Genomic DNA, 14,394 nt, shown 5'->3' with positions numbered 1-14,394 from the left:
CTCGAAAGACAACTTTTTCCGCAAACATCATCCTCCAAAACGGGATAATAAGGGAGAGGAGGGCGGGGGGGCGCGGCTTGTAAATTTGAAGTCATGGATGTGCCAGACTACCCTCGGGTGATGTGTCCTCCATAGAACGAGGACGGTGGAAAGTCGTTCAACGTTGGCGGCGAAATGACCAATCAGGTGGCGAAGATGCATGTAACCACGCAAGGCCTAGCTTTATCTGCCTCCTTGGCCCGAGCCTTGGTCGTTCACGTCGTATCATTTTGTGCAGGAAAATCCCCAGTTAACGAGGACGGACTCCTTGGCGGTGGTTAAAGAATGCTTGATCAAGGGTTGGTGTGGACAACTTCGTTATGAATGATAATGGAGAAATGGCTTGTGAGATGACTGCGGAGTACGGAGTACAAGGCCACGGGTATTCCTCTGGATTTTATTTTATTTTTTATGGGGAACTCTGGGATTGTTGGTTCTGAAGCACGAAAAGCTGAAAAAGCAGCTAATCTCTGAGCAGATAGCCGGGATGAAGTTTTGACGGCTTGCAGCTTACAAATGCAGGTCATATCCTGCGTGAAATAACAGAGTATCCCGGGAGCGTTTTTTCTGATCACGAGTTTGGCTAAGAACAGGATATCTGACCCTCGCTTTTTTCCGCAATCAGGCCACAGTTGTGAGGTCAACATGGGCTGATTAGTCGGGTGCGCGGATCATGGAATGTTTCTCTTAGGTACATCACTAGGGGATATCATAAAGATAGGTATCTCGATTTTTCGCCAGGTAAACAAATGGGCTTCCGTTTTTTATTATCCTTCAGGCTGGCTCATGCAAAGAATATGTCTCTCCTTTTCGCTCAGTCCCGGAGCTTCGTCGGCGAGTCTTAACAATGTGGCGGATGCAAGCATGGGCTTACTTCCGTGGCCAAATAGACGATATTGTGCCGGAGAATTTATTCCAAGGTACACTGCCTTGAGCACCTTGACTGCTGTGACAGGATTGGAGGTGAAGACCTTAGAAAACAGGCGACAGAATGTCGGATTAGCGCCGATATCCCTCAGGAGATCATCGCAGTAAGGTAGGTAGCGAATGGTGACAGTGTGTCGATCGGAATTCACCATCTCGGGCCTTTGGGTTAGTTGTTGTTATGGCGAAACCGGTCGATGCTTGAACGGGTCAACTTACCACGGCAGCTAGGCGCGCTTGGTACGCGGCTATCGATCCATACATCATCTTGACGGAAGGCAGCTTGATCCTACCGGCAAGTACCGAAGTCGCCCATCTTGCCTGTGTCTCTGAGACCGGGACCAGAGGGCCTGCGAGCTCAACGAAGCCGATGAAAAACACGTTCGGGAAGGTTGGAGATGCGACTAATTTATAGAGTTCCATCGAATTGTTGGTGTTAAGGATTGGATTATGGTTATTTCGGTAACTCTCCTCGGGTACGTACGGAATGCTCATGTGATATCCAGTGCAGCAGATGATAACATCGACATCAATGAATGTACCGTCAGTTAAAATCAAAGATGTCTCTGAGACTCTTTTCACTCCAGCTCTGTGAGGGATGATACGACCGGTTTTGATGTTTTCAAGCAGGTCACTTCGCATTGTGACATTTGCTTCCATGAGCCCATGCTCTGGCTGCAGGACATCCGGGAGCTTGCCCAGAACGTGGTTGCAGAGCTGCGTTTGGATCCACTGGGAAAACTTGGATGGCAAGATTGTTTCTGCGACACGATCTGCGTAAAGGTAAGCGTTTATCAAGAACGGTTTGACGCAGTGAACTCACTGTCATATGCCTCTGCCGGTTTGCCCAAAACGAAGCGAGGGACGATCCATCCGCCTCTGCGAGTAATAAGATGCAGCTCTTTCGCCTGCCAGCTCAACTCAGAAGATAAATCTGCGGCGGAATTACCGAAACCGATGATGGCGATTCTTCTTCCTTCAAGTGCGCCTGGGCGCCTATAAATATGACTGTGGAAAACGTCACCTTTGAATTTCTCCAGTCCCTCAAACATGGGAATAACTGGGTCTGCAAGCGCACCTGAACACGCGAAGATCGCATCGTAAGTATCTTTGACAGGGGATCTTCCTTTCTGGATTGTCTTGACACTCCATTTCCCTTCCTTGTCTTGTGAGCAGGAAACGACTTCGGTGTTCAAACAGATATGCTCTCTGAGTCCGAAATACTCCGCATACTCTTCGATGTATCGCAAAAAGCGCTTGTGACCAAAGTAGTCGGGATAGCGGCTAGGGTCCATAGGAAAGTCGCTAAAAGTCGAGGTGTCACGACAAGAATTCAACAAGACTCCTTCGTACATCGAAGAGGATGTTTCGCCGGTAACTGGATCTGGCTCCTCATAGCACCACTGGCCTCCGATGACAGGACGAGCCTCGAAGATTGTGGCATCGAAGCCCTCCTCGAGACACTGTTTCAGGGACGCAAGTCCTGAGAGACCTGGTTGCGGTTAGTGCCGTTGTCTTTGGATATCCTTTTGGGAGATCTCGCACCGGCCCCGATGATTGCAACCTTTGGAGCCATTTATTCGATGCTGGTTCGTAAGGAAAGAGACGGTGAGAGGGACGCGAAGTCAGATCGTCACAGGCACAATAGACACAATAGTATCACAGTCTTATCGTTCCCATGTGATACAACACGGGTCTTTCGGCGCGTCCGGGAAATTGCCGGCAAGCATAAGGATACCTAAATAGATCTCTGTGAAAGTACATGGCTCGCGTTGCTGAACTACGGGTGGATGAGTTGGCGGTTGGAAAGGGGCTCTTTCCCAACATCAGGGTAGTTAGAGTTACCCTGGTAAGACTTAGCCGGATTCTCAAAGAGCGTGCAGGCAGGGATAGAATTCAATATCACGAATACAACAGTCTGTTCTTGAGCTGCATGCATTCTGTTCAAAAGCATGATGACCAGTGAGAACAGATACCATTGATTCAGTTTTTGGCGATAAGTTACCCATCCTCTGATAACACGCAAGCTTGCGTCCTCCAGCAACGCATCACTATAAATCAATCAAATGGAAAAAGATGCTTTGATGTTCAGGCTTGAGGAGGGTGTGTGTATAGATCACCACAAGCCAACGAAAAAGCTCCTAGGATTTGTTGAATCTACACTACATGAGAGAATCAATGGAGTCAGAAGAGGAATGACAAAGCCCATGGGAAATAGAAGCAGTGATCCCAATACCAAGGGGAATTTCCTGGTAGGCTTTTGCGAACACGACTCCAAGGGATATCCCACTAACCTCTGAGGCCAACATGTTTGAGACTGACAGTTCAAACACTTTTGAATGGCGATACCAGTTCATTTTGAAAGAGAGGGCATCTAAATTCCCAAAAACATCATTATTATAGAGTACGCTGGAACAGGACGGTTGATTCCACATGGCTTGCATATCCCCTAGTCAATCTTTTTTTGATCCGGAAGTCTTTCCTTGACCCTGAGCTTAGCTCCTGGGTGGCAAGTTTTTGGAGGCTGTCAGCTAGTTAGTTACATAAGCGTGTTTGGTCCCGCGGGATATACTGAAATGCCGATGACTTGGCGGAGAAACGCCAGAGGGTTTCTCTGGTGAGGGACGTGGTTCATCGGATACGCTGCTGCGGGGCCAAGAATATATCGTTGTTTGCAGAAAACAAGGCCTGGCAACAGCTTATCACTCCTCAGTTTGGGCGAAAGATACAGAGTAACCACCTTGAATATGACGGCAACTGACCAGGTGAGAATGCACAGTGCTGAAATAGAGTCTCCACTCACGAAATGCTTACATGGCAATCAGCAACCAGCAGGAGATCCTGCTCTGCACAAGCTAAAACCGGGGGTTGTCTATCAGCCTTTGCTCAATAGCATTCCTCCCCAGTTGCTCCCACGATTTGATCCTGTGTACGTCGAGCACTATAATCGCTACAACGTTGGCCGGCTCCATACACACCAGGTTCCGATAGAAGAATTTAGAGCCAACCCACAAAAGTACCAAATTGTATACGGCCGCGCCGCTGCACCAGATATATACAAGATCACAGAGCAGAAATGCTCTGTAAAAGGAGGAGAAATCACGATTCGGATCTTTGAGCCCAAGCCAATACAAGGAGCTGACGGCAAACCTAAGAAGCGAGGGTCATACATCAACTTCCACGGTGGAGGGTGGGTGTTTGGAAGTCTCATCGTAGATCATCATTCCTGCAAACGCATTGTGCATGATTTAGGGGGAGATGCTGTTGTTTTTGACGTAGATTACCGTCTGGCCCCTGAATACAAATACCCCACCGCAATTGAGGATTGCTGGGCTGCTTTCCAATGGGTATGATCGAAGATTTCCTTCGCACATAAAAGCGGCCAGCTGACCCTGTGTTCAGGTACGCTCGAAAGCCGAAGAGTTTAACCTTGACACCAACCGGATGGCTGTTGGAGGAGCTTCCGCTGGTGGCCACTTGGCCGCCGTGGTTGCCCATCTCTGTCGAGATAATGAATTTCCACTTAGCCTTCAAATCCTCACGGTACCTGTGACGGATATGCACAGCTCCTTCACACCTGGTGGCAAATTTGACCGTGAAAAAACTCCGTACGAGTCTTACCGCGAGATGGAGTTCACTCCTGCCCTTCCTGCTGAAAGGATGGCCTATTTTCATAGACATTGGCTCGGTGTTCTGCGGCCTGAAAAATCTGACGATGTAAGTATGCCTGGGATGAAGTTATGTGACTTCGTCGTTCACATGGGTCGTGGCCATCCAATCTAACATTATCCACGTAGGATTGGAAGATATCTCCGATCCTTGCGCCTAATTTTGCTAACCTTGCTCCCGCACTGGTTTGGACTGCGGAAATGGATCCTCTGCGTGACGAGGGTGAGGCGTACGCTGCGAAAATGAAAGCTGCAGGAGTTCAAGTGGAATTGATTCGTGTGCCAGGCGTTCCGCACACATTCAGTGGCTTGGACGAGATATTGGAAAGCGCAAAGATGTTCCGTCGAAAATGTGTTGAAGAGCTGAGAAAGAGCATCGGGGGATAAAAGGTACCGGGCAGTGAAATGGATCGTTACTATGCGCCACCACTAGTAACAATTCCTCTGGTACAAACACCCGGTAGAGAAGACTTTGAAACGATTCTGGTCTTGAATATGCACCTTTTAGTGAGAGCTTTAGTCCTGGCATTCAGGGATGACAATGCGTCAAAAGATAGCCGTTTGATGCCAAAAAAAACCCAATTCTTCTCCGACAGCATGGAAGATCGTTTTACCGGTATGATTGCGTTACACATCATTACACCCGTTATTGGTGGCGCTGTGGAAGAATTGGCGGCAGTGCGTGGGGACATTACCAAACGATACCGTATCCGCACCGGCGGGAATACTCGGGACAAAACCTGGGAGCTTCCCCAACGGCGACACAAAATGGAAATCGCTCATCGTGGCCAAAACTTTTCTCTCTGTCAGTTGCATTCTTCTCCAGCATTTGCCAAAAGCGATTGTAGATATCCTTAGACCTTCTTGATATTGTATTAGACCTTTTACCTTTTTATCTGTTCTTGTCTCGCTATTTAGGGTTTTGAATTCCCTCATCTTGACTTTCCTCCCCTCACGCCATGCTTAATTCCACATCCCGCAGCTCCCTCCGGGCAGCGGCATCGCTGCCACATGCTTCTAGATCCCAAACCTCGACACTATGCCGATGGAGCCCCTCGTCTCATCTTGCGACGCTCTGTCAATCACGCCGTGCCATTAGTTCTCTCCGCCCACCCATCTATCGTCCATCATCGTCGTTTTCCATTGCGAAGTCTGGATTTGGCGCAAGAGCATTTGGAAGCACAGCAGTGAACATGGTGGGTTTGCGGAAGGTGGCGGCCATATTTTTGGGAAATACCGCTTGCTAATAGGACTGGGCTTTGATAGTCGTCTGGTACTCGTACCGAAACCGATGCGTTCGGTGAGATTCAGGTTCGTTGGTCTTAGGATTCCGTTCGGGTCGACAACCGTTCCGATGATATTGACTCGTCCTTGTGTAGGTCCCTTTGGACAAATACTGGGGTGCTCAGACGCAAAGGTGAGGAGACGCAAGATCGAATATCTTAAGAGATGGTGGCTGGATGTTAAACATGGACTTGTGAGGATATAGATCGTTGGGCAACTTTAACATCAACCAGCCGCAAGACCGGATGCCACCAGCGATTGTGCGAGCCTTTGGTATCCTCAAAGGTGCTGCGGCAACTGTCAACATGAGATATGGGCTCGGTATGGTCGTCTTGCCTTATGGAACATTGGTGATCGGGAGCTTATGATAATCTAGACCCAACCGTCGGAAAAGCCATTCAGCAAGCTGCTTCGGAGGTCGCATCCCTCAAACTTATTGACCACTTCCCTCTTGTTGTTTGGCAAACCGGCTCTGGCACTCAATCCAACATGAATGCTAACGAGGTTATTTCGAACCGTGCCATCGAAATTCTTGGTGGAACTAAGGGTAGTAAGAAGCCTGTTCACCCCAACGATCATGTCAACATGTCTGCTTCCTCCAACGATACCTTCCCTACAGTCATGCACATCGCTGCTGTCCTCGAAACCGAAGAAACCTTGCTTCCGGCTCTTAAGAGCCTTCGAGATGCGTTGCAAGGGAAGGTTGAACAGTTTGATAAGATCATTAAGATTGGTCGCACCCACTTGCAGGATGCGACTCCCTTGACTCTAGGACAGGAATTTTCTGGCTACGTAGCTCAGCTTGACCGAAACATCACGCGCGTTCAGAATACTCTCCCCGACCTGCGATTGCTTGCACAGGGTGGTACCGCTGTCGGTACTGGATTGAACACATTCAAGGGTTTCGATGAAGCTATCGCTGAGGAAGTGACCAAGATGACCGGCACTGAATTCAAGACCTCTCCCAACAAGTTCGAGGTGCTTGCTGCTCACGATGCTATTGTGGAGGCTTCCGGCGCTCTCAATACTCTTGCCGGCTCTCTCTTTAAGATCGCCCAGGACATCAGATATCTTGGATCTGGCCCACGATGCGGTCTCGGCGAATTGATTCTCCCTGAGAATGAGCCTGGATCTTCCATCATGCCTGGAAAAGTCAACCCTACTCAGTGCGAGTCTCTGACGATGATCTGCTCCCAAGTCATGGGCAACCATGTTGCCACCACCGTTGGTGGAATGAATGGGCAGTTCGAATTGAACGTGTTCAAACCTCTGATGATCCGCAATCTCCTCCACAGCATCCGTATTTTGGGCGATGGAATGAAGTCCTTCGAGAAAAACCTTGTTGTTGGTCTCGAAGCTGATGAGAAGAGAATTGGATCTCTTCTCCATGAAAGGTAAGTGGTCGTCTGACGTGCCAATTCGTAACTTAGTGCTAATCTCTTCCCTCGCTCTCCAGTTTGATGCTTGTTACCTGCTTGAACCCCGTTATTGGGTACGATATGGCCTCTAAGGTGGCCAAGAACGCACACAAGAAGGGGTTGACTTTGAAGCAGAGTGCGATGGAGCTTAAGGCCCTTAGCGAGGAAGATTTCGATAAATATGTACGCCCCGAGTTGATGATCAGCCCCAAGGAGAAGAAATAGATGGACTGTTGGTTTGCTGGCTCAACCAAGTAGAAAGTCTGGCGCTTCGCCAGCATGTTCCGATTTGGAGGGGATCCTGGCATCTCCTTTGTATGCATAGACAAGCATGCATGTACCCATGCACTTTTGAATATAGACAGACAAGACGTCCATTCACAAAATCCCATTGAAAAATGCATTCAACTGCCATGTATGTACGTCATTTGTGACGGTGAAAAGCGCCCAAGCCACCCATCATGAGCCCCACGGGCCAAGCCGTGGCTGAGCGGTTGAAAATAGCAACCGTATCCAAGCACTAGTCCTAGAACGGCAAGGCGTCAATTAACCCCTGCCTTTCGCCAGGAACAACCAGGGTGCAGATCAGGTGGGGAGAAAAGTTGGCCGCCGAGTTGAGCCTCCTCTCCTTTTGGTCCTTTAAGCTTTGTGTTGGGTTGTTTGTTGCTGTTGTTATTGTTGTGATAATATTATTTATTCAATATCGTCCAGTCCTCTCGTTTAGTTAGGTGTTCAGTGTTCAGAAGATTTTCTTCCACCTGTTCCCATTGTTAAGAAACTCCTTCTGGGCAAACTGGCTTCGACACTCGCTTGATTCTTCTTTTAGCGGTACCTTTCGAGACTAATTTATTCCTATCCAAACTCAGATAACTCGTCGTCATGGTCATTCCAAACGGCGTCAAGCACGATTTGCAGTTACCTGCTGATTGTGACGAGCAGCCCCTCTTCCCGATGAAACTCATCTCTCCGGACGTTGCTGCCCAACTCCCCGAGGGCTACACCATCCGTCCTCTCCGCAAGTCAGACTTTTCTAATGGCTACCTTGAAGTCCTCCGCGTTTTGACCACCGTTGGAGAGTTTTCCTTCGAACAGTGGAGCGAACGCTACGATTGGATGGCAAAGCGAAACGATGAATATTATCTCCTTGTCATCTGTGACGAGACCGGAAGAGTCGTTGGGACCGGTAGCTTGATCGTGGAGCGCAAATTTATCCATGCTCTTGGACTGGTTGGACATATTGAGGATATTGCTATCGAGAAAAACCAGCAGGGCAAGAAGCTGGGACTAAGAATGATCAATGCCTTGGATTACGTTGCGGCGAAGGTTGGATGCTACAAGGTATGATGAAAATGTCTTGTTATTTTATTTTATTTTATTTTTTTGCACTCTCCTTTAGTGCAGATCCACCGAATAAGTGCAGCTGCTGATATGGACGTGCAGAGTATCCTTGATTGCTCTGAGGCCAACGAGGGTTTCTACATCAAGTGCGGCTTTAAACGCGCCGGACTTGAAATGGCTCATTACTATAGTGTCTGAGATGCACCCTGACCTGCTACTCTCGCCCTGACTGTCGCATCCACTGACCGTTGGCTCAGTCTTATGGAATCTCAGCAGACGATTGTCGCTTTCTAAACCCCTAAACACTGGGAGTCATTCGTTTTTGAATCATCGGCTGAATTTGGACCAAGCCATTTCCTCTGATATAGAAATGGGTTGCGGCGAAGGGCATGTCGGAGTTTTAAATGTTACAAAGCAAGATTGCTGACTAGATTCATTGAGGAATTGTGGTTTGCACCCTGGTCCACTTTATGATCATTCCTTTGGTTTTAGGGTTGGCAAAGGTGTTTGGTTTTGAACTCATAAGGTGGCTTCTTTTCGTCCCAAGATGTTGCGACTGGGTGATTTCAGTTCAAGTATTCTTTAGAACCTACTCTGCTGGTGTGATACACTTAGGTAACATCTACAATCAATACCAAATACACACAAACAAGATAACTAACCTCATGCGTTCTTTATAAAACTCACCGCATAGCTACTGTTGCTCACAATGTAAGCCCCTTCAAATCAGAAGAAAGTAGGCATCAGGGTTCAGAGGCTTCACGGAGGGACCTACGTCATTCACATTTACAACGAATGTCACTATTATCACATGAATAAATCTACAAGCGGAACAAAATTCATACCCATGCTAGCAATATCTTTCGCATATACATCAATTCATTCCAAAGGACAAGAAAAAGAAGAGCATGCAGGAAGAAGGCCTTTCCTCGACGAATTTCGAATTCCGGATCTGTTTATGATTTGCTGCGAGAATGGAATATTTTCTTTTATCTTTTCTTTCCGTATGCGTCCCGACAGCATTTGAGAGAGAAGTACTAAATCATATTCATGATATCCCATGACAATACGCCCTCCCCATGACCAGGATTCCATGTGTATATCAATAAACAACATTTCCCGCCATTTCCTTCCGCCTTGAAGAACAGCATCCTGTCTGGTTTCGCCGTAGAGGTCGTTTTCTCACCTCTGTGCGTATGGTTGTCTCCCGAGCAAATCAAATCAACGGAACCGCGTGACGAAAACGTAAGGAAAGGGAAAACACCGTAACGGCCTTTACGATGTTGGGTTGGGGTTCATCTAGAAATACGAGAGTAATTCAGTTAGGTAAATACATCCGATTTAAGTCAAATGGGCGTAGCTCCCAATTTCCGATCTTCAATATCGGCATCGGAATCGCACGTACCTTGCGCTTGCCACCGGTCATCGTAACATTGACAAATCGTCTGGTGTATTGCAACCGCTTCTTAGCACGGCCCTTGGGAGTCTTCTTCTTCTCTTGAGGCTCGACCTATATTCGATAATCATCTCCGTCAGCCCGCCCCGCATATATTCAAATCGCCATCAAAACTCCCGCTTCCATTATGTCGCGGCCGAAATCAGCTTCGTATTCGTCGTTTTTCTTCCAGAAAACCTCTCGATAAAAAAAAGGCTTTTAAGCGATAGATGCCGGCGAGAGACATGGGTTACGAGCGTTTCCCAGAAAGGATTTCACCACTAACCTTTGGGGTCTGAGACTTGACTTTACCCGCACGAGCGAGCGAACCGTGAACCTTACCCATGATGTGCGGTCGGTAGGTAGTCGATGGAACTGTGAATTATCGACGACGTGGGAGTCTCTTCGAAGTTGGCGGTTGTCGAACTATCTGTGTGAAGATGGGGATCGAGAAGTTAGCGCCACTTTCTCGTTGAGTTGCTTAGGTAAGGCGGTTAAGCGAGGGGGCCAGTGCGACGCCTTTACGAACGCAATTATTGCTCGCCTGGACACTGACAAGAAGATGATGAAATGAAGAGGGTAGTACTCACGGCTTTTCTGAAGTTCGAGGAGTTGCTGAAGCTGCTGGATGGGGGTTCTCTCTTGAAGGCGACAGCAAGAGTTCTGAATATCAGGCGTTTAGCGAATGCCAAGACCCTACTTGACAGTCAGCGGATGAGTCAGTAGGGTTTTGCCCTATTACCGCTTTTGCTCTCCGCAGCCGCATCATGGCGTCTAGATAGAGCCCAGTTCGAGGCCTTGCGAGCTTACGATGGGAAGTCTCACCGCGGGGATAGGCAATGGTAGCTTACCGCCTGAGAATGGGATCGCGCTTTTTACTGTCGAAACGGATTTTATAATCCCGGTAGATAATTTCTTTGGTTCGCAGAATACGTATGAACAGAGGAGTGAAGCAGAATGATATTACTGATAATTGATAATGGCATCTATCCATTAACGGACCTTGTACTCAACAAGAGCGTCTCGGGGTTCATTTGCCCGTTGGAAATTTCTTTTCCTGAATTCGATAATGCGCGAGTCCTCTTCTTTGCGAGACAAGAGCGTGTTAAGCTACACAACATAAAGGAGCATCGAGAACCGAATTTCGCAAAAAGAGAATCATGATCCAATCTTTCAAGTCGTAGAATTCATCATCCCACGGGTGCCCTTTTGCAGAGGAATTAAAATCCAGTTTTATTTAGACCATGCCAGGCTCATAAATAAAGAACAAACACCAGATTTCTGACTCCCTTGTGTCATAAGAAACAGTAACACCATCCCATTTCACTACCGATATTCACCCATGCTTAACGGGTCTTGGCGGCAACCTTTGGTGCTGAACCCTTAGCGCCTTGCTTGCTCTGGATTCTGGAAGTTTGACCTCTGGAGGCGGCGGCGGCGGTGCGGGCCTTCTCTCTCTTCTGCTTCTCAGCGGCTTGCTTCTTCTCCTTTCCTTCCTTGATGGCGGCCTGGCGAGCGGCGAGACGGGCCTCAGGGCGCATGGATCGGCGTTCCTTGATCACATCGAGGGAAGCACCGACGATAGCACGCTGGTGCTTGACGGTACGGCGAGTACGCTTCTTGGCAACTTCCTGTAGATTGTGGAAAATCACCATGTTAGCCCCAGTCCTCATGCTTTCAATATTCCCGTCTTTGTTCTCCATATCGTAATCTGTTTGCCTCCTCAAATGTAGCGTGACTCGCGACTCTCAATGTTCCCGCACAGCCCATCCATATGCTCAAGGGATCGGGTTGTACTAACTTCAGAGATACCCTTCTTGTGCTGTCTTCTGTAAAGGACGGTCCAGGCGATCCGGCGAGGGTTCTTGCGTTGAAGGAAGAGGGATTCGGATTTGCCATTCTGGAATCTGAAGATCTTGCTGTCTCCACGGACATACAATTTACCCTATAATCATGAAATACCGAAAAGGTAAGCTTCTCCCTTCATATGCGCATAGATTTCTCGAATTGGCCCGAATTCTTCGATTGGACCCAATGCACAGTTGGAGTGTAGCGCCGGTTCGCTCGTTTTAAGGACTTTGGGCCGCAGGTTTCACGTACCTTTCCAGGGTAGATCTTCTCACCGCTGAAGGTATCGTCGTAGGTCCGCATCTTGGATCGTGGGGATGCGCAGCGGTCGTGAACGAGGTTGAAGCTGTTAAGTTGGTCGTCGAATTACTCGTTGCGTCAATGGCCCGCCAACTTCGATGAGGTGAGGTTGTTTGGTGTGGTACCCATTTTCGCTAATGTGTGACACGTGACCTCGACTGCCCTCAAAAGCACGGGTAACTCCCAGCTCAGAACCACTGCAAAAGAGACCATCACCAGATCAGAGAGATCATAGCTACATTTCGATACTGCCAATAAGGCTTCTGGGTTATTAATTGCCCAATGTCCCCTCCTTCAAGTACCAATTCTGACCGTCCTCGTTGCATCTGGCTTCCCACTGACCTCGCAATGGGGACCCAAGCTGCCTCGATTGCAATGGACAGGGCTACAGACATGGATTCTGTACACCAATTTTAGATCATGGGAAATGGGCAGATGGTCCTCCAAAGCTGAAAACGTTGGAATCAGGCACGGTGCTTAGGCTGGTTTTTCCTCGGCATAATTTATGGGAAGACGGTGTTTACCTACTTTGCTTCATCTCACGATATCCGGCCGCGAGGCACGTTGATGTTGGGCTCCAACTACCATGATTGTCAGGTTGAGTATCGGGTTGAATAGCAAAGAAATTAGTATGATGTATCCGCTCTATCCGGAGTTTAATCTCGGAAGCTATCTAACACAATGCACCTGGGCTTCAACGCCTCACGGCTCGTTATCAAAAATAAGGGTCCCATGTTATTCAAAAAGGGTTTAAAAGATATCCCATTCGAAGTTTCTGCGAAGTTCGCGTTTGGACTTTGTTAACTCTATTATTAGCCAAAGATCTATGCTGGAGTAGCATATTTTCTTGTCCATTCTTTGGCTGTTTCAATAGCGGCTTGCTCATCTTCCTTCCACCGCTGAGCGACGTCATTTGCTAGTGGATCATCCGGATTCGGTGCACCTAATAGAGCCTGAATAGACAAGAGGATTGTTCGGATTTGAAGGGCAGGGGACCAATTGTCTGAAACGATAGAATCAGCTATTAGCAACAGGGAACAACGTGGAGCGGCGAGGGCGACACTCACTCTTCAATACATCAAGACAAATTCTACCCAGTCTGTCTATATTCGGGTGATATATTTTTGTCAAGAACCGGATTTTCGGAGGAGTCATCGGATAATCATCCGGCAAAAACAATTCTAACGAAAAAATACCACCTGAAGCCGCATTAACGCATTGCACCGAGCTCAAGTTTCTTCGAGAGCAACTACCTTCATATGGAGATTGAGAAGGACCATGTATTTTAACGTCAAAGTATCGCAAATTATCTTCATGAGGAACTGCATTGATGCCAGCAACACTTTAAGATACAATTCAAAGTTAGCATAGGCATGCAACTAATGAGGCTTCCGTTTATTGCTTACGGTTCCGCCATCAAGCGCTCAGTTTCCTTTACTATTCTCTTCGGAAGTGCCATATTCGCTGAGTGAAAGATGAGAAGAATCGCGATCCGACCAGACAAGTCCGGGTTGTAGTTCGTAAACAAATCCGAAGGTCACGTTTCCTAGTGCAGATTGATTCGTAGCTATCATAACAAGGGAAATATATGAGAAGACGAGTTGGCTTGGGGACTGCCTTTAGTGGCCCTTCACGAAAAGTGGTGAAAATTAGCTACTAAGGTTCAGAGCAGCTGCGAGATAATTCGTCGACGCAGCCAGCTAGGAGCAAAAACCAACAACTGGGAAATGGTAAACCCAAGGGATCTCCTCTGAACACAGCTAGTTTACCGGCAAACTTTGAACCACTTCAGTATTGACTGGATATCAAACGGTGATACAAATTGACCCCGCCATCAGTGCCAAGACAGGTAGTGCAAGGTTGAGAGTAGGTCATCTGACTGTCACGTGATTTAAATCCCATATCGGGAATAGAGCTGTGGTAAGGCCGACAGAGGTACTTACTCCGGACCCTGCTCCTGTCAACATCCTTTCAACCGGCAGCATGCCTTCAAGAGCTGCGTTTTCGAGATATCCATGCGCTTCCGTTTTGGGATTACTCCTGTAGCAGCATTCGAATTTCTTTAAGCTCTATCCGACCATTCTTCTTCGATGTTAACTACAACAGCGGCCACACGCCAGGATGAGACCAGGAGTAGCTC

The 14,394-nt window shown here is 47.9% G+C and overlaps 8 protein-coding genes across 8 annotated transcripts; 4 read left to right on the top strand and 4 right to left on the bottom strand.

Moving 5' to 3' along the window:
• Window positions 1-806: 806 nt before the first annotated feature.
• D8B26_005690 (uncharacterized protein) lies at window positions 807-3,012 on the bottom strand (the record flags this gene model as incomplete). Its single annotated transcript, XM_066124963.1, has 3 exons — window positions 1,787-3,012; window positions 1,183-1,736; window positions 807-1,118 (listed from the first exon to the last, which is right to left on the bottom strand). The coding sequence occupies exons 1-3, from the start codon at window positions 2,316-2,318 to the stop codon at window positions 807-809; spliced, it is 1,398 nt and encodes a 465-aa protein (XP_065981044.1). The 5' UTR covers window positions 2,319-3,012.
• A 698-nt stretch (window positions 3,013-3,710) lies between these two features.
• D8B26_005689 (uncharacterized protein) lies at window positions 3,711-5,018 on the top strand (the record flags this gene model as incomplete). The annotated part of the gene is made up of 4 exons (XM_066124962.1): window positions 3,711-3,728; window positions 3,789-4,310; window positions 4,366-4,680; window positions 4,761-5,018. The coding sequence occupies 4 exons, from the start codon at window positions 3,711-3,713 to the stop codon at window positions 5,016-5,018; spliced, it is 1,113 nt and encodes a 370-aa protein (XP_065981043.1).
• An 18-nt stretch (window positions 5,019-5,036) lies between these two features.
• Window positions 5,037-5,489, top strand: D8B26_005688 (uncharacterized protein; the record flags this gene model as incomplete). The annotated part of the gene is made up of 1 exon (XM_066124961.1): window positions 5,037-5,489. One exon carries the CDS (start codon window positions 5,037-5,039, stop codon window positions 5,487-5,489), a length of 453 nt encoding a protein of 150 aa, XP_065981042.1.
• A 101-nt stretch (window positions 5,490-5,590) lies between these two features.
• FUM1 (fumarase fum1) lies at window positions 5,591-7,558 on the top strand (the record flags this gene model as incomplete). The annotated part of the gene is made up of 6 exons (XM_003069251.2): window positions 5,591-5,827; window positions 5,898-5,942; window positions 6,011-6,048; window positions 6,121-6,236; window positions 6,292-7,309; window positions 7,372-7,558. 6 exons carry the CDS (start codon window positions 5,591-5,593, stop codon window positions 7,556-7,558), a joined length of 1,641 nt encoding a protein of 546 aa, XP_003069297.1.
• Window positions 7,559-7,919: 361 nt separating this feature from the next.
• On the top strand, window positions 7,920-9,333 carry GNA1 (Glucosamine-phosphate N-acetyltransferase-like protein). The gene is made up of 2 exons (XM_003069250.2): window positions 7,920-8,671; window positions 8,774-9,333. The coding sequence occupies exons 1-2, from the start codon at window positions 8,213-8,215 to the stop codon at window positions 8,867-8,869; spliced, it is 555 nt and encodes a 184-aa protein (XP_003069296.2). The 5' UTR covers window positions 7,920-8,212; the 3' UTR covers window positions 8,870-9,333.
• A 613-nt stretch (window positions 9,334-9,946) lies between these two features.
• Window positions 9,947-10,452, bottom strand: D8B26_005685 (40S ribosomal protein eS30; the record flags this gene model as incomplete). Its single annotated transcript, XM_003069249.2, has 3 exons — window positions 9,947-9,970; window positions 10,077-10,181; window positions 10,393-10,452. 3 exons carry the CDS (start codon window positions 10,450-10,452, stop codon window positions 9,947-9,949), a joined length of 189 nt encoding a protein of 62 aa, XP_003069295.1.
• Window positions 10,453-11,048: 596 nt separating this feature from the next.
• On the bottom strand, window positions 11,049-12,354 carry RPL24 (60S ribosomal protein eL24). Its single transcript, XM_003069248.2, has 3 exons — window positions 12,207-12,354; window positions 11,908-12,051; window positions 11,049-11,737 (listed from the first exon to the last, which is right to left on the bottom strand). Exons 1-3 carry the CDS (start codon window positions 12,255-12,257, stop codon window positions 11,453-11,455), a joined length of 480 nt encoding a protein of 159 aa, XP_003069294.1. The 5' UTR covers window positions 12,258-12,354; the 3' UTR covers window positions 11,049-11,452.
• Window positions 12,355-13,078: 724 nt separating this feature from the next.
• Window positions 13,079-13,713, bottom strand: UBC13 (Ubiquitin-conjugating enzyme 13; the record flags this gene model as incomplete). The annotated part of the gene is made up of 4 exons (XM_003069247.2): window positions 13,079-13,257; window positions 13,322-13,453; window positions 13,508-13,596; window positions 13,661-13,713. The coding sequence occupies 4 exons, from the start codon at window positions 13,711-13,713 to the stop codon at window positions 13,079-13,081; spliced, it is 453 nt and encodes a 150-aa protein (XP_003069293.1).
• Between the last annotated feature and the right edge of the window lie 681 nt (window positions 13,714-14,394).

This window comes from Coccidioides posadasii, chromosome 3 (genome assembly GCF_018416015.2).
Source record: "Coccidioides posadasii str. Silveira chromosome 3, complete sequence".
In the NCBI taxonomy this organism is placed as follows: Eukaryota; Fungi; Ascomycota; class Eurotiomycetes; order Onygenales; family Onygenaceae; genus Coccidioides; species Coccidioides posadasii.
The sequence above is the reverse complement of the archived record's forward strand: the minus strand, read 5'-3'. Positions and strand labels throughout refer to the sequence as shown.